This window comes from Peromyscus eremicus, chromosome 11 (genome assembly GCF_949786415.1).
Source record: "Peromyscus eremicus chromosome 11, PerEre_H2_v1, whole genome shotgun sequence".
NCBI classification, from domain to species: domain Eukaryota; kingdom Metazoa; phylum Chordata; class Mammalia; order Rodentia; family Cricetidae; genus Peromyscus; species Peromyscus eremicus.
This window is the reverse complement of record NC_081427.1, coordinates 12,990,569-13,009,899: the sequence shown is the minus strand read 5'-3', so window position 1 is coordinate 13,009,899 and position 19,331 is coordinate 12,990,569. Positions and strand designations below refer to the sequence as shown.

At 42.3% G+C, this 19,331-nt stretch overlaps 1 protein-coding gene across 1 annotated transcript in view; it reads right to left on the bottom strand.

Moving 5' to 3' along the window:
- Positions 1–8,006: 8,006 nt before the first annotated feature.
- Fbxl7 (F-box and leucine rich repeat protein 7) overlaps positions 8,007–19,331 on the bottom strand; it is a 366,946-nt gene continuing 355,621 nt past the window's right edge. Inside the window, exons 3-4 of the mRNA XM_059276635.1 lie at positions 16,788–17,399; positions 8,007–9,717 (exon numbers count right to left, since the gene is read on the bottom strand). Coding sequence (XP_059132618.1) covers positions 8,981–9,717; positions 16,788–17,399 — 1,349 coding nt within the window. The 3' untranslated portion in view covers positions 8,007–8,980. The remainder of the gene's footprint in view (positions 9,718–16,787; positions 17,400–19,331) is intronic.

Below are 19,331 nucleotides of genomic sequence, written 5' to 3'. Positions count from 1 at the left end.
CTGTACAGTACTGATAAGATCTAGGAACTTAAGAGTCAAATCTGAATTTGTACTTCCTTGTTGTAGTAATAAACCTGACCAAACAGCATTACCGAGATGGAAACAAGTTCATGGAATTTTATCTCATCAAAATTAAGAAATACTACCATTAAAAGGTGTGCTGGTGGCACACGCCTTTAATCCCAGCACTCGGGAGGCAGAGGCAGGCGGATCTCTGTGAGTTCGAGGCCAGCCTGGGCTACAGAATGAGTTCCAGGAAAGGGGCAAAGCTACACAGAGAAACCCTGTCTCAAAAAACAAAAACACCAAAAAAAAAAAAAAAAAGGGATTTTAATAGTTGCATTTATGATTCCTTTAACAATGGCTGGTTAATTCTCAGTTTCAGCTAAAAGACACTCTTAGCCCTATTTTTCTAAAGCCTTGCTTGTGACTCTGAAAGGGGAGCAGGGCTCAATATAGGCTTCCAGTCCATGTGAAGGGAAAGATTTGAAAACGCTGATAGGGTACTTTTGCACCATTCAGAACGTGTGGTAGGAAGGGTCAATTTTCTCCTCATCCAGAACAAGCCAGTGGCTGTGAAGAATTTTCCATCAGAGATCAGAAGGTCTATACACTACGGCTGAGTGAAGTTAATAAACAAAATTTCTTAGTACCTACCAAGGTGCAGCCATGATGTCCCATGATCACCTGTAAGGTCATCTTGAAACTTGTATAGATTTTTAAAGGGAAGGGGGCAATGCTCTCCCACATCCATGTTTACTTTCCTGTGTGTGCCGTTTCTCTTTGAAGGAACATATGTGCATAGGAGCCTCAGGGCAATGGTACTGGTAAAACTGTGCTAGCTTGGAAATCTGGAAGGAGACTGGTTTTAATTATCTGAGTGAAAGGTTATTATTTGAATTACCATCCATTTCTCTAAATCCACAGCCTCTTGATCTCTAGGTTTGCAGCATGTCTGTGGCCATTCATTATTCTTTGGGTGTTCTTAAATTATAAACACAGAGGAGAGCCAACTGGAGAGTCCCAGGGACCCAACTGGCTCATGGGAAGATTTTGCTGCACAGCTGCCATTCATATAGATCAATCATAAATCACAAGTTTAACCGCATGCTTGCAAAGATTAGGAAAGGAGAGATTGGAACTCTCTTACTCTGTTCTATGGTCAGTATTTGTAGGGCCAAATGGTCTCTTCTGCCACTTTACCAAATGGTAGTAGAATATGGAAACTCAATATATCTTGATTATCTCAGTGTATACTTAGAAACCAAGAAACTGTACAGTTGAAATTAAGAACACTTGTTAGTTATTTTCAAAGAGTGAAAAATATAAAATTGTAAAGAGTAATTATATCTACTTAGGCTTTCATATCTTAAAACAAAACAAAATGAAACAAAACCCACCACAGGCTCTCAGATAATAGTGGAGGAGACTGTTTGTCAGTCCTGACAATTCTAGCCCTTTATCTACTTTCTCATAAATGAAAAAGGCCATTGGTAAGTTTGTTTAAATTGTAAATGTAAATACCATGAAAAACAGATGGTGTGAAATCTAATGCTTTTCTTTCTTTTTTTAGTTTTCATGTTATTGATAGAGCGTGCCTGTGTGTACTTGAGTGTTTGAACGAATAATGGAAGTAAATGAAGTATCAATTACTGGTTAATCTTTGTAACTAGAATTCCTCTCTCCTACATGTTTTGCATGACTATCTGGGAATGGGATTAATCAGGGCCTGAAGATTCCAGGAGACACTTAGAGCTCTGTAAAAGTACGACAACCATCATTCTGCCTAGAGAGATTATTCAAAAGCCTTTTGGTTGTCTTTGCACTTGTAGCAACATTGGTTGTTTAGTTCATTGTTACGCTGAACAAATAAATTCACATCTTCCGCCCTAATGACACATGAGATTTCCAAGAACTCATCCATAATGACATTATAGGCAACGTTGAAGGCTGCTTCACCAGTTTTCCTTAGACCACCCACTGTTTTCTAAGATTACTGACATAGTCCATTTTCCAGTGAAGGGACATGGTAAACTGAATTGAGAAACCTCAGTTATTCAGATCTCCCTCATCACAGGTATTTGCAACTAGAGTTACAAATACCAAAGGAGGGCCCTGTTGCTGAATACTTCAAGGGTAATTGAGAGAGGAAACAGTTCGATTCTTGGAAGTCCTGATTGCAGGTTTATAGGCATAAAGGCCACCCATGTTTTTACCATTATTACATATGCTGTTGAAGGGGCATGCAAGCTTTTGGTATCTTAGCTTCTCAAAGAAATTACATTTCAGGGCCTTTTTTTCTCACAATGTTTCCATCTTGTCCCCCCCCCCCCCCATGAGCTAAGAGGGTAGGAAGGGACACAATGGGAAAAGGGAATCATCAGGAATTAAAGAATGATAAAAGAGTTTAGGTGGTGTGAACATCACAATATATCAAGTACATGGAAGAAACTGTCAAAAATTTAAAACATTTAAAAACTTAGGGTCAGAGAATTAAATGGAAAAACATGACACTATTCACTCATTAATCTAAGAAGAGTTTATTGAGATGCCTGTATTCTGGCCCTGGAAGAATTTACCAAAATACTGTTATAAGAGACAAGTGATGATGAGAAGCCTCTTAGAGAAGTAGACCGTTGAGGCTGGTTTCCCATTCTGACAAGGTAGGCATTGAGAAGTAACAGAGTGCGATACTATTGAATGTCCAAAGCAGCATTTGTGGAGAATACTCAGGGGGATAATATTTGATAGCATTAATTATCTTGGCGACACATTAAAGTTTGTGTGTGAGTGCGTGTGTGTGTGTGTGTGTGTGTGTGTGTGTGTGTGTGTGTGTATGTGTACTCGTGTGTATCTTATACAGCTAGCCAGAGCTGCTGTGTGTTCATGATTGCAATGGCCATGTCATATCCAGGAGACAGTGTTTTCTTCTGCTCCTCTGCATCTGCTTTGTCTGAACATCTTTCTGTTTCCTTTGATGTGCTGGTCCCTGGGACTTAGAAGGGCTCATGCAGACATCTTATTTGGAGCTGACCACCCAAGAGTCACTTATTCTTTGTCTCTGCACTAACCATTATCCCCTGCAAAAAGTAGTTTTTCTGACCCCAGCTGAGTCTTGCGGGTCTATGTTTATAAACATAAGTATATAGGAGGCAGTTTGGCTGCAGTAGTGTGTTTTTCCTTAGAGTCTGTAATTCCCTCCTCCCTTTTCCAGCTATAGATTTTTTGACCAAGCTTACAGTTCTGGCTATTCCCTTCTGTGTTATCATAGTGTCTGGTGATGGGGGAATGTCTTTTTGTATGCTGTGAAGATCTGTTGCTCTGACTGGTTGATAAATAAAGCTGTTTGGGCAATGGTGAGGCAGAATAGGGTTAGGCAGGACATTCTAACTAGAGAGGAGAAAGGAGAAAGGCAGAGCAGAGGAAAGGCTGACAGCTGCCGCCATGAGAAGCAAGATGTAAAGATACCAGTAAGTCAGGAGCCACGTGACAAAGTATGGATTTATAGAAATGGTTAATTTAAGATATAAGATCTAGCTAGCGAGAAGCCTGAGCCAGTGGGCCATACAGTTTGTAATTAATATAAGCCTCTGTTGTGTTCATTTGGGTCTGAGTGGCTGCGGGATTATGAGGCCATGGGAGTCAGGAGGGCACAGGAAAACTTTCAGTTACAGTCAGGCATATGGTAGATGGTCAATAAATAGTTACTTAATTTTTTTTTATCATGATCACTTTTTAACTTATGAGAAAAGATGATTGAAATCTATAGTGTCTATTAATGTGTTAATTACCATGTAGTCTAGGATAGATTAGATTTTCCAATTTCACCAGTGTGACATCAGGAGCTGAGCAAAGACAAACATGTCACAACACAAAAATTTACCAGTTAGACAACATAATCCTTCACCACTATCCTCAGATACCTGAGTGACTTTCACCACTAAACCCTTGAACAACATTCAAAGCAGAAAGGTGGGTTTTTTGAGTAGTCAATAAGATGGGCATCTGAGATAAGGATATTTCCTGAGCTTTTGAGGCAGATGACGTCACATCTGTTTTGTGGAAAGGCAGGCCTCATATCCTGTATAACTTCTGAGTCAAGGTGTTATTAGTTAGAATGCAACCTGACCTGCTAACTGGGGATGGTAAAGGGGGCTCCATAAGATGAACTCTTGGCTTAAGAAATGATACTGCACTGAAAGAGAAAAAAGAGTGCATGTCGAGGTATTCTGGTGGTGACCCTAGTGAAACAAGCCCAAATTGCTCTTTAGGGAACTTGAGTTGTGCTTAGGCAAGACTGAGTAATAATACCTGCTGTGGGATGGTCTGTATGTCAAATTACTCTGATTGGTCAATAAATAAAATACTGATTGGCCAGTGGCTAGGCAGGAAGTATAGGCGGGACTAATAGAGAGGAGAAAAGAAAGAACAGGAAGGCGGAAGGAGTCACTGCCAGCCACTGCCATGACAAGCAGCATGTGAAGATGCCGGTAAGCCACAAGCCACATAGCAAGGTATAGATTTATGGAAATGGATTAATTTAAGCTGTAAGAACAGTTAGCAAGAAGCCTGCCACGGCCATACAGTTTGTAAGCAATATAAGTCTCTGTGTTTATTTGGTTGGGTCTGAGCAGCTGTGGGACTGGCGGGTGACAAAGATTTGTCCTGACTGTGGGCAAGGCAGGAAAACTCTAGTTACAAACATCAGCATACCCTGAAAACAAGTGAGGCATGCTCACTGCTAGTGGCATTTCTCCCTATTGAAGAACAATTTTCTAAATATATATATCAAACTTCAAAATATAATGGACTAATAGTGTATTTTCATTGCAATATTTACCTAGCCTTTCAATATTTCTTCTCCATCCAGTAGATACTTAACTTAAAGAAAATTATCTGGAGCGATCATGATGGCCAAGGACTGACACATTTGGTAGCTTCTCTTTGATAATGTTGACACGGTAAGCAGTTTCATTGTACTACCTTTTCTCTTAAACTACCCAATCTTTTTTTAAGTTGAATTCTCTTGAAAGTCAAGTATCTGGAAGGCATTGTCTAATTGTGAACAAATGCTGAAACTTTGAGAAGTCAATGAGTCTCTAAGTGGATAGGTTTTACTCACTAATATCCTTATTCTCAGATCTTGACAAGAATTGAGTTACCCGAAATTAATGCTCCAAGGTAATTAACAGTTCTGTTGGTTTAAGTGACAGCTGTCAACGCAATACAGGTTGAAAAGTTGTTTGAGGATAATACATTTACAGTTGATACACCAATTCCCCCTAAAGTCCTTCTACATGCTAAGGGTGAAGATCTCCAATTGTTTCCTTTCTTCCTTCCATATTAATTTAATTTAACTCTGAAGGTTCAGGTGAAGATGGAACAATTTGACATTTCACTTCTTCTAACTGACTGATATTACTTTCTTCTCCATCAGGTTGCATAACTTCTCCCATATTCTCAATACTCTAAGACACTAATGGATGACAAAACATTGAAGATTCTCTCAACTATTTGAAGTTAGAGTCAGGGTGTATTCAACTCCATGATTATTCATCCATAATTCTGAAATCCATACATTTCTGAAAAATGGAATATTTTAATTATTTACTGTATAAATTGACATGTTAACGCCTGACCTGGATTAATACAAGGCTATCTATTATGTTTAATAATATTAATTACATTGCACCATATTCACTGGTACAGAATGCTAATATATTTAATTAAGGATACTGTCTCAGATTCTCTGTGGTATTATAAAATCCATCAAATATAATTTCCTTTAAAATGCAAAGTTATGAATTCAACAATCTCGTGGGAAGAGTCTGGATGAGGAACTAAGTCCTGGATCAACCTGTAATGTTTTATTCACTTACCTGCCAATTTAAATCCAAAGTCCTAAGGTCCATGGAGACAAGAGAACCTTGGGTCTAACTTTAAAGGGACAATAGCAGCAGCGAGCTGCATGTTGTGACTTTAATATTTATTTATTTATTGTTTGCTTGCTTTTCCATGTCCCTATCCAAACAGCACCCACCTCAAGCAAGATTATTAAAAATGGAACTGAGTCTGATTGCCAACATATTGCTTTATTTCTTGGTGGAAGTAAATTAAGGCTTTCTAGAGTCATACAGCACGCAGTGATTTGAACATTAGAGTTAAAGAGAAACAAATAAACAAAGAACAGCAACAACAAATGAGCATTCAATTTAGCCGAGCCAGGAAGGAAGCCATGTTTTAAAACAGATACATTTCTTAAAAAGGCCCTTTGCTTGGCCTCAAGAAAATCCACCAAGCTGTTCCCAGGAACCTTTGTCACAGATCCATATCCCTACCCTGATGGAGAGCAGAATGGGTGAAGAGGATGGGAAAGGGAGAAACAGGGAAAGACACATTATCTGGGCAGCCAGCGAGTGTGAAATGTTCCCTGGGTCTCACATGAAAGACAGTTCAGGTGATGTACTCTCAGTGATGATAGAGTTACTAAAATGGTTCAGGGAACCACTTTGGATTCCCCTGCCCATTCTGGGGAGTAGTGAACCAAATCATTTGAAATGTTTCAGTATCAAGGGTTACAGACAACCCACGGTGACTCTTCAGCTCAAACTTTAAGCAGAGCCACAAGTCAAGAGGGCAGAGGGGTTCTATGCTGAAGTTCTTCTATGATTCTAAACTCAATGGCTGTCACTAGGTCCTGTCTCCAGTCAAAACCTTTATTTTCCCTTATGACATCATCTTGCTCACCCATCTGTGCTGATGATGGTGTGAACTGAACAGAGGCTGGGATTCTCAGGATGAATGGCAGAACCTCCTGAAGAGTTGCCAGCTTGTCACTTAACGTCTCCTTCCCAACACAAGACAATAGTACACACCGGAGCCTACAGCTAGAGTGCAGTTGTCGAGCAGCGTATAAGCTTGGTCTGGAGCCAATGTCGCATGCTTGGCTTGGAGAGGCAGAGGCTCTGGGATCGGAGGACAGACACTTTGAGAAGAAGGTGGGAGAACTGTTTCAACAGTGATGGAGAAGGAAAGTGGCCAGAGAATCAAAAGGGGAAAGTACTGGGTTTACTAACAAAAGACAACTGGAGTTCATGAAAAAAAAAAAAGTGACAGGATTTCTTCTGACTATCTGATTCTTTAAAAATGAAACTAGTAAATTGCTTTCTATTCAGAAGGGACCATTTGAAAGTCCATCAATTTAAAATTCAAATTTCGAAATGATTTTCATGTTCTGTCCCAGTGCTTTGATGGGTGGACCAGCATCTGGCTTATCAGTGTGCTCCCTCCTCTGTGTGCCTGGCACTTCTGAGGGAACAATATTGAAACACCTGCAAGCCTGTTTTACATTAGTTAGTGGAAAACATGCAGACAGAAGGCAAGGTGGTGTTTGTACAATTAGACACTTATAAACTTAACCCCAATGGGCCTCATCTGATGGAGAAATAAATAGATGAGAGGAGTCAAGATAAAATGTGAATGACAAAGGACCAAGGTGTCTGTCCCTGCCGGGCTGCAGGACAAATGTGCCTGAAGCATAGCATATGTGCACCCGAGAAGGGTTAGAAACACCTTTAAGGATGTGGGTTCCCTTGGACCTCACTTGTTAATTAAAAATTATAAGGGTCTTTACTTAGATTTGAAAAAATGCTCAAAGGATGCAAGCTGACAGGGAGATACAGGCTTCCTGTCATGGTGCACTCTCCTGCCTGCCTGGGCTGGATGTGGTGGTGTGAGAGAATGCTACAGCACACGTGCATGGAAGTCGAAGCATCCAGCATGGCAGAAGACATGCAAAAGCCTAGCCCACCAAACAGAGTTGTGTTGGTTCTCAGAGGAGAGTAAAAGGATATCTGCACAGGACCCTATGTGCACCCAGGACCCTATGTATACCCAGGACCCTATGTGCACCCAGGACCCTATGTGCACCCAGGACCCTACGTGCATCCAGGATCCTACGTGCACCCAGGACCCTATGTGCACCCAGGTCCCTATGTGCACCCAGGACCCTACGTGCACCCAGGACCCTATGTGCACCCAGGACCCTATGTGCACCCAGGACCCTATGTGCACCCAGGACCCTATGTGCACCCAGGACCCTATGTGTACCCAGGACCCCATGTGCACCCCGGACCCTCTGTGCACCCGGATCCTATGTGCACTAACGGTTACCCCACAGTACCTCCTGAAAGCACAGCTCATCCACACAACCACTTCTCTCAGAAGTGCTCTCTGTGTGCTTTACACCAAGTTCTTTATGCAAAACTATGCTTATCGGCATCACTATTCTCTCAACTCTAAAAGGGGCATGAGGCTCGCCCCCTGCCTCTGGCATCTGGTGGTGGGAAGCCGAAGCCCGGAAAGGTGAGGTGGTTTTAGACCAAGGTCACACAGCTAGTTAGTGGCAGAGCTGGGAGAGAAAACATGTCTCCTCTTACGCCGTGTGTTTTGCCGTAATGCATTCACACAGGGAAGCTCTTCACACATATAAAGTGTTAACGCTACTTTAACCCCAATTTTGCTTGGTGTGGGATTTAGGAGTGGGGCTTGTGCCCACCAAGTAGTTTAAGAGGCAGCTTCAGAGAGCGTATTCTGATGCTTAATGCTGCAGCTGTTGCAGGCTTGGAAGATGAGGGTGTGGAACTTTGAGGGAATGGCTTGTGTACAGGAGGGGGAAGGGAAGATGGGGTAAGGTGCGTTTCAGAAGACACAGTGACCAGCCTGCTGAGGTGCATGCATCCTTTGTGAGAGGATGTGTCTACAAACAAACCGACCAGAACCAGTTTACCGTGGTAGAAATTTGGTTTTCCTCCTTCTTTGACCTCGTTTGCTCATAAGAAATAAAAATAAAAAGCCAGACTCCTAAGAACGTTCACGGAAGAAACAGGGGCTATGAGTGGGTGTGGGTGCTTACGTGGGCTGCGTTTACAGAGCATGGGTTCACGTTGCTGCGAAAGCATGCCTGATGGAAGCTGTCCCTTCAGAAGAAAGCAGGGTTGGTATGCTCAATGACACAGCGCTTGCAGTGGCGCTTCACAAACCTCAGGGCCTCCACTGAAGCTTCACAGTCCTGGACGTTCAGCATCTGCAGGTCGAAGCAGTTGGCGGCCACGATCTGCAGGCCTTGGCCAGTGATGCTCTCGCAGGACTTGAGGCTTAACCTCTTGAGATTGAAGCAGTTCAAAGCCAGGGATTCAAGGCCCGTGTCAGAGACCAGAGGACATTTGCCAATGTCCAGAGACTTAAGTTTTGTGCAGTTCTTGGCCAGGTACTCCACGCCATGGTCCGTGATGCCCTCGCAGCCCCTCGCGTTGAGGTAGCGTAATTTGCTACAGTACTTAGCCACATAGCGAATGCCCACATCCGTGATGCGGCCGCAGTGGGCGATGCTGAGGTACCGCAGGCGAGACTCCAGCTTGGCGATCTCCCGCAGGCCAAAGTCACTGACAAAGCGGCAGTCACTGACACTCAGCTCCTTGATGGACGTGCAGTAGATCACCAGGTAGCGGAGGCCCTCGTCGGTGAGGCGGACACAACGGCGCAGATAGAGGTGTGTGAGCTGTGTGCAGTGAGCTGCGATGGTGTGCAAGCCTTCGTCCTCCAGCACGAAGCAGTCCGTCATATCAAGGTATCGGATGGAAATCTGTTTGCCATGCAAGGGGGACAGTTTAATGGAGGCCTCCCGGGTCAAGCTGATGCAAGTAACTTTGGAGCACCCTGCATGAAGACACAGAACACATGCTCAGATCAACTTGCCAGAGTGGCGGGAGCCGTAAGTGATTCTTAGCCCTCTCTCTAGGCCAATCCAGGGGTTAACTCTTATGGGTCTTGACCTCTAAAGAGAACGGTTTTAGGAATGATTTCCTATTGGGTTATTTGACAATTTTGCTGAATTTTGGGCTTAGGGGATTTGCAGACTTTAGAATTGGAAATGCCAAGATTAGAATTTGAAACACCAGCATGAGAGAGAGAGAGAGAGAGAGAGAGAGAGAGAGAGAGAGAGAGAGACAGAGAGAGAGAGAGAGCCAGCCACCGCTGTGACAAGAAAGATGTAAGGTACCGGTAAGCCACGAGGCACGTGGCAAAGTATAGATTAATAGAAATTGTCTGTGTGTTTATTTTATAAGTGGGCTGTCGGACTGCCGGGGCTTGGTGGGACCCAGAGAGAAAACTCTTTAGCTACAGCAAACCACACTTTATAATTTCTTGGTCATAAAATGGGCACAGGCTCTTGCCTGCAGGGAAGCTGTAATGGAGTGAGACCATGTACCTAATATCTGGCTGTGACTCTACGAGGCTCAGGAAGTCCCTAAAAGTCTGGCAGTGCTCTAGTAGCTTCTTGGTTCAAAGAAATGAAGTGAAAGAGAGGAACAGGGAGAGAGCTCGCTGGAACTTGCTGGGGCAGACCCTGCTGGGTTCCCTGGGCTGAGAGTTGACATTAGTTTGGGACCACTTTTCACTGCTTCAGTCATGAGGCCAAACTTTCTGCATCTCAGTGCTATAGATGAGTGCCTGGCAATCCTATCCTTTAGGAATAGAATGACCCAAAGTGAAGCAAAAGATAAAATCTTTTGAAAATTATGGGATAGTTCTGTCATTATTACTCTACCAAAATCAATGTCTGGGATTTGATTCAACAGGTGCTGATAATCAACGGCAATGCCATCTAAATTACTGTCCTGACCTGTCTATCTGTCTCCCTCTTTTGCTCTGCCCTCATCCCCTTCAGTGTTTTCATACAGCTATAATCGGATGCCTAGAAAGGGCACTCAAATCACCTGTGCCCAGAATCTTTAGATGGTACCCACTGTGTGCCAAGTATAAAATCTGGTCTAGCAGATCATCCAAGGGCTTCCCTGTGCTCTTACCACTGACCCTACTGAGCCCTTGTCATTTCCCAGACATCACCCCTGCCCTGTCTGGTAGCCTCTGTGCCTGTATTATGAAAGGATCTTCCTCAGATAGCTCTAGGAACCACCTTCAACTTTCTTAGGTCCCCAAGATAATATTAATTTCATGAACAATTGTTTTCCTGGACTGCCATGTATGAGCTAGCATCCCTAACTATGTACCCTTTATTTTAAGCATTTTTTTTTTATCAGTTGGTAGTGTTGCATGTTTATCTGTTCAGTTATTCATTTGCTGTCTCCTTACTCATTTGCTGTCTCCTTACTCTGGAATGCAAGCTCCTGAAGGAAAGCACTCAGGTAGGTTGATCACCATACTCCTTGTATTCAGTTTATAGCTGGCACTCAGTAAATGTCTGTTGAATGAATGAATGAGGGAGGGAAGAAATGATTTACAGAGGAAAGCCTCCAAAATAGATCAGATGGGAGAACTGAACTTCCAACATTTACATGTCTTCAGACTTTGGCCTTAGCTCAAGTAGCTCTACATTAAAAAAATAGTTGTTTATTTTATAGTTAATAGGAATGACTTTTATTTGTGTTGACTTATGAAGTTTATAAAGTACTATGAGGAATATTTTTTATCTAATTCTTAATGCTTTTATAGACCAGGGTAGTAATGTCCAAGAAGATATTTTTGGATAACTCCAAGACATCATTCTTAATCCTCTAAAACTATGTATAAAATTACATATATTTATAAGTTTAATTATTATATTACATATAATAATGAAATACTCATTAAATATTACTTTATAAAACATATATAGCCAACTTCTATTATATAGTCAATACCCATTAATATAAACTATAGAAATTATATTTAGAGTCTCTCCCATTTTACTACATATTTTTTCTCCCTACTCTTATCAGATCCCTGTTGCAGGTGCACAACCAGGCACCTCACTTCAGACACCCCCAGATTTTGGCTAGTCAATGCAATATCCTGAGGCTTGTGAGCGGCACAATGACAATGGTATTGGGGACTTTTCTCCCACCTCCTGGCAGGCTGTTCAGGGAGCTCTGATAAATCATAGGTCCTGGAAATAACAGGGGTCCAATGGCATGTGCTCCAAGGCAGAATTCTCAGGCGTGAAGCACATCACCAATCATGGAAAAGAGACGCGGCTCCCCTCTGTGGGGCGACATGGGTTTCTGGGAGGTGGTTAACTTCCAATTTTTTTTTTGTTTCTTTCTTTGAGATGACTGTAATCCTGCATATTTTGAATTTTTCTTCTGATCTGTGTTGTCTGTGAAGGCATTCTTGTTTTCTTGTATTAAATAATAAATTTTATCCCTCTATTTTGGTTCTAGTTTCCTTTCTGCATTCTTAATATCAAGTGAAATCTGTTGTGCACCAGGAAAGACACAATATTTAGGCAAAAGTATATCTGAAAAATAGGAGTTTCAAATTTAAGAAAATATTAGTTTAGTACAGTTTCAGTAAATGATTTCAATATGCTTGTATGGCTTTCTGTCAGTAAATTTTAATGTTATGGCTATCTGTAATTCTTATGGAATTGTTGAGTTTGTATTGGAAAGAAAATAAATTTTTTCATGGTTCAGTAATACTAATGGATAGTTTACGCATTCCTGTTTTACAGACATGAAAGGACTCTAAGAAATCATTCATTTAAACTTTAATTTTAAAAGATGTGGCATGTACCTTCTGTGCCTTTTACACACAGATTAGAGCAAGTTCCATAACTGTTTGAGGCTTCAATAACAAAAGGGGGGTAAGGATGAGTATGATGTGGCAGAATTGTGGGTTACACAGGGATCTTCAGTAGATGTGGCATCAAGAGGCTCACATGCAGACACTTGTGAATGAGCTTTTTGACATGGCTGTATTTAAGGAGATCATTGAAGAGAAACAACTTGGATTCATAGACATGAAGTACCCGTATTCAAACAAAGGAAGCCAAATTTGAGAGGCCAGAACTCACTTGGTATTTGGAGGAGCAAGAAATGTTCATGGGGTAGATCTTACGGTTTCTGGAAAGCTTTAACAGAAAAAATAAAAAAAGATTGGCTAGGGCCAGAACATGGGGGACTGCCCCAAAGTCCAAGATAAAGGGGGTGAGTGGGGTGAACATTATTATACCAACGTGAGCAACAGTGGTTAAGTAAGTATTGATTCTAGCCCTTACATATCTTCTCTGCATCATGACTTACTTTCATTTGGGGTGGGGGGCATCTTCACTTTCTCTAGAATGCAAGGTAGTCCCATCAGTGAAGATCAATGACCAACTTTTAAGATTGTTGATAAAAATATTACTGTTGTTGTTTATTGAGCGTCTGGTCTGTTCATGTTTCTCAGTAGAGTGCATGCCATGACCTAACACAATGAACTCAGTCATGCCTCAGCTCCCCTCATTTGAGTCAGGAGGGGATTCTGACTGCTGTTTTACAGCTTCAACGATGCTGCTTGTTATACTAACCAGTAGAAATTTGAACTCTTTTAAGATGTCCATTTTGGGCTTTGGAACTTCTATTTCCACTTAAATACAAGATACAAAATAAAAATCCCTTGTTTCTGTCCATAAAAAAGCTCATGACTTGAGAGGAAGGGACCTGGAAATACGCAAGTAACAGAATGTAAATTTAATGATGTTTTAGTTTCTTATGTTCACAATGCAGACACCAAGAGGAAATGCTTGGCTCACTAGACATGATGTGTGAAAGGCTGTGCTCCTGTGAGATTCCACCTGAGAAATGGCAAATCTCTTAAAAGAATTGATGGGAAGGTTTGGGATAGGAGCAGAAAAGGGACTAGTATGGAAACCATATAGGTAGACATTCATTACTGAATGAAGAAGTATTTTGTGTTTGGCGATCTGCAGGTAGTTTTGTGGAGGAATGGGATTTGAATTTTGGAAGGACAACTCATCTGGGGCCTTACATGAGCTATGGAGAAACATGAGTCTTTCCTGCAAGTCTTAAATGGAGACTAATTGGAGATTTTGTATATGAAAGTAAAGACTTACAACTTGAAAACATTTCTTTCAGAAGTTGAATATGTGGAGTGTGGATTGAAGTGTTGAAAAGAGCAGTTGATGAAGTGCTCTTGTAGGCAGGCAGGTAGAGGAGAGGGCATGAACTCCAGGGACTGGGAAATTAGGTTGGCCTAGATAGGATGCTGCTGATTAGAAAGATAGATTCTGGAGGAAAAAAATGGGTGGTTCTCAGGTGTCCTGTTGGAGACAATCTCTTTGAACTAACTTTATTTGCAACAATTACATTTTAATTTTCAAAATTAGTTGGTTAATATATCCTAAGTATGTTTAAAATACTAATAAAAGGTAATTTGTAATAATAGCAAGATGCTATATCTTGCTATGGTAATTACCAGTGATTTGGAAATGTAATGTTAAACATTAGCCCTTTCTACCTTGCTTAATATAGCACAGGTCATCCCATGTTATCTAGAGCAGTGGTTTCCAACCTTCCTAATGCTGTGACCCTTTAATACAGTTCCTCATATTGTGGTGACTCCCAACCATAACATTATTTTGTTGTTACTTCATAACTGTAATTTTTCTACTGTTATGAATTATAATATAAATATTTTATGTCAAGAAGCTACAGAAATATGTATAAACATGAAAATGACATGAAGTAGAGGACAGCTAGCAAGACTTAGTAACAGTTAGTCAAGTGGTACAGCAAGCTTACTCAGGCCAGAAAGCTCAATAATCCTGGCCCCAAACAGCTAAAGTGGCTTCAGTCATTTCAGAATTTCAAAAGGCCCTCAAACAACAGAATACAATTACTTGCTTTCTATGAAGAACACCTGGAAACATGCTCTGACAAAGTTGGAGATTCTAAACCAGTCATCTTCTAGTCTGAGAAAGCACAAGGAACTGTTTGTGAAATGTTCAGATGGCAAGAATGGGAAAGAGTTTGTCAACTGTATTTCTTTGCTAAAGAGAAAACACACCAAGTTGTAGCTCCAAGGGCTAAGCGCATGGTCCCAAATCTCAAGGCTCCATGTTCTCCAGAGTTCCTTGGAGGAAGGATTTAAGAAGGCCTCCTTGTTTCCCGCTTCTGTATGCCAATGGCTGCTCATGACTAATCTAACCCAGTAACGATGGCTTTGTCCTGAAGCCAGCTCAAGCAGAAGAGCAGTAAGCAGCTTTCCAGCCAGGGAAAGAATCTGCAAAAATAATGGGCTGTCAGCTGAAATATTTTCAGATGTCGGCTTCTGAAAGGCAGAACAAGCTGGAAGCTGTTTTACCCTCAATTTTTTTTTTGAAGGGCTTCATTTACCTCAGATTCTTGTAAATCCCAGATCCTATGTATTTGTCCGACACAGTGGGTCTCACCTTTTGACCTTTCCCCAACCATTCCTGAGGTCACAGCTCATCTTCTCATTTTTTTTTTCAAAACTCTCTGACACAGCTTACACATTTCAGCCTCTGTAATGTTCATCTTTTGACTATACAGCAGATGAGATTTTTAAAAAGAGGGCTGTTATTCAGGCTGGGTCCCCGTCTGGCGCCAAAGTATGACTCTGGGCTTTAATTCTTCCTGCCTAAGAGAGACTTTTAAGTAAAGCAATTATACTGGGATTTCCTTCCATTTTCAAAAGAATGAAAAGTCAGATTCAATGGACCCTGTCCTTGTACTATGTAGCCGAGAAACGCTTTAAAAGAGCTGTAAAATTAACCCAAAGGAGAATGGGAGGGGGGAAGGCATCACCTGACCATGACAGACTTCCCTAGTGTTTAGAGAAAGACAAGCCATTGTGAGCACAGCTCCCAGGCCTGCATTTTATTCCCCATGGTGGACTGTCAGGTCAGGACATGGCATGAAGGGACATCGCTGTGGCTTTACCATGGTTCACAAGCTCTACTAACTCATAACAAATACAAAAGGCTAGTTTCTGAATGACCTGTTTAATTAGCTATTTCCTTCTATTTGTCTTAATTAGATTTTTGGTTTCCATTATGCATGGTTGTTCTGGAGTATAAGGTCACATTTAAGGTAGACTGACCCAACCCAACCAAGGTGCCCACAGTTCCTTAAAGTGGCATATGTTCAATGCAGGGGCTACTTCTGGCCTTGAGAGTTATGAGTCCACAGTGAGACCAGTTAGTTATGCACTGTCCATCTCTGGTAGCTAGCAAGAAGATGCTGGGGGCTGGAGAGATGACTCAGTGATTAAAAGCACACACTGCTTTTCCAGATGACCTGAGTTTAGTTTCCAGCACCCGTGATGGGCAGCCCACAACTGCCTTTAACTCCAACTCCAGTGGATGCAATGCCCTCTTGTGGACTCTGTGAGCACCTGCACTCTTATGGACACACCTCTACATAGATACACAAATACACACAATTTTAAAAACGTAAAAAGACCCTTGTCCTTCATTATCCCCACTCATGTTTTATGAGCGAGAATTGTTGAGACCAATGTTGGATAAAGCACAGGGACAAATAGCCAAACAAATGGAAACACATGAACTATGAACCAATAGCTGAGGAGTCCCCAACTGGATCAGGCCCTCTGGATAAGTGAGACAGTTGATTAGCTTGATCTGGGAGGCATCCAGGCAGTGGGACCGGGTCCTGTACTCAGTGCATGAGTTGGCTGTTTGAAGCCTGGGGCTTATACAGGGACACTTGGCTCAGCCTGGGAGGAGGGGACTGGATCTGCCTGGACTGAATCTACCAGGTTGAACTCAATCCTCAGGCGGGGGGGGGGGGGGGGGGGGGGACACAAGGGAATCCGTGGCTGATATATAAAATTAAATTAAATTATATTAAAAAAGTAAAAAGAAATATTAATAAGAGAAGGGGACCCTCTATCAGCAGCAATGTCTCTACTACTCTGGGTGGTGCATTAAGAACACCAAGGTCTTGAGTTCAGTTTCCACTTACCTGACACATCCAGATGCTCCAGATTGGGACAGAGGGACACCACATCAAAGACAGCTTCGTTGGAGATATTGTAACATCCTGAGACTTCCAGGCGCCTCAGTTCTGGGCAGCACTGTGCAATGGTGTAAAGTCCTCGGTCTGTGAGCCTCCGGCAGCCACTGACAATAACTGTCTCCAGCATGAGGCACACATTGGGTGTGTCCTGGCAAAGCCTACGGGTCAGTACTTTCAGGGCACGGTCCACATTGATGGTCTCGCCCGTGAGGCGGATAGTCCTCCAGAGGCGCGGGTCCCAGGCCAGGTTGTACCAGCGGCGGCACACACGTGCACAGCGGCACAGCTGGTTGGTGGGCAGGAAGGAGAAGATCTGCACCATGGAGTGGTCCGGGAGCCGGTCTATGCTGGCTTGCTCCTTCTGGGGTCTGGAGGCCAACCGGATGAGTGGGTGAGTGAGGCGGGTCGGGGGTGGGGAGTGAACCATCGCCACTGTCTCCCCAGTGATGGAGGATGAAGAAGTGGAGGAGCCCCTTCCATTCTGAAATCCTGGCAAAGTTGGCGGACATATCAAGGCTGGGCTGGGCGTGCTCAATGTACGCATGCTCAAGTCAGAATCTGGCAAAGGACAGAGAACAAAGTGTTAAGTATGTTAAGTATTATAAAACCTTGAGCTGGAAGGAAAAGACACAACATGGAGAAAGGGTTACACTCCCTCATGGTCTTCACTCCTTGCCTTCTTCAGAGGCACAGGCAGCAAGCACCACCCTTCTCTAAAAGCTTCTAACCCTCACGCTCCACTACAGGGTAGGCAAACTGCAACATTCACTTGTTAGGCCTGGACTAACAAGTATTTCATTATAGTGGCTCAGGCCTGCTAAGAGCATGCAAAACTTGTCAGATAAATAATACAGAGGGAAACAGGCATGGTTGCCACAACCTTGGCTCACATAAACAGACCAGTAAAGAGAACCCCTGTGCAGACCAGGGGCAAAGTCCCTCATTTCCCCATTTTCCCATCTCCCCCAATGCTGATCATGTGAAAGGCACACCTCCAAAGCTGCACTGTTTCCATCTAGGGAATAGACCTGATTTATTTTCCTAATATATATTGAAGAGGTAGTTGGCTGTACCATATTTTACAAGTGAGGGGGATGTGTTTTAGAAGGGAGACTAGAGCTTGGGCGTAGAAAGCATCTGCTCCTTTGTACTCACTGGCCCTGGCATGCACTTGGATTCTGATGACAGTTTCCCAGAATAGGGGAACCATCAGACTTTCTGTGTTAGGTCAGGCTTCAGTCTTTGAAAGTTCCTTCTTCCTTCTAACTAACTTTATTTCCTTGCAGTTAAAAGCCCTGTTCTGTTCTTTGAAACCAGAGAGATCATTTCATGAAGACACACATAGCTTCTAAGTTGCTGAGGGATTAAGAATCCTTCTGGGGACTAGAGAGATAGCTCATCAGTTAAGAACATGTACTGCTCATTCAGAGGACCTGAGTTCAGTTCCCAGCACCGATTTTAGGTGGCTCACAATGACTTGTAACCCTAACTCCAGGAGGTCCTGGTACTTCCGTGGGTACCAGCACTCACATGCACAAACCCATACACAGACACAGACACATACACATAATTTAAAACAAATCTAAAAGAACAGAATTCTTCAAAGAGAATGCTCAGTTTATTTCCCTATGTACAAGAATTTAGTCTCTCTCTCTCCAAATACACCTAGATAGTATATATTTTATATAGACATTATTTGCAAAATAATGAACTCAATATAGTTTATATAAATATGCATTTATAAGTTCATACCCATGCATGTTTATGGTGTGTAGAGATAGAGACACAGAGAAAATTTATTTCTAAAATACAAATTTCTTTAGCTGTAAAAATTAATGATTGGGCTAAATCATGTCTCAGTCATATCCACCTGTCACTATAGGTCTAAAGATTTAAGTCCTTTGCATATTCAGGGACAATGAACAGGAAGTCTTTAAGGACAACTTTAAGCATAAAGTCAATTATGGTTCTCAAAACTGCCTCCAACTTACCGTAACACCAACCCACATCATCACATGTTTTCAAGGAATGAGCTCTGATACCAGTATTTCTCTTACAGAGGTGAAGAGCTTACTTTGGACCAGGAAGGAGGGACAATTTCAGGCTCTCAACCCTGATGTTTAACAAGCTATGAGGCTCTGAAATCTCTCTCTTGGCTGCATAGGTTTCATTCATCTTGAGTAGATGTTTAAGAGTTCCACTCGCAGCACTGTGCAGTAAGGCCCTGAAGCCTGACATGCTCTCCCTGCCTTTAGTGGAGGGCAGCAGACAAATTCACCACAGCAGTCTTTACCTGCCTCACTCATCTTCACTCTCTTACCTCAGCCCTGAGGGGATAACAGGAATACCTCCAGACTGTTTAGCACAGATGTGCCTCTAATGATTATTTTAGTCATTCGCTTTTTCCATCTGCAAGCATACCTGAGTGTTATAGGAATTTATACACTGAAAGAGATGGAAACTTCCCACAACTTTGAGGAATATTCTGGG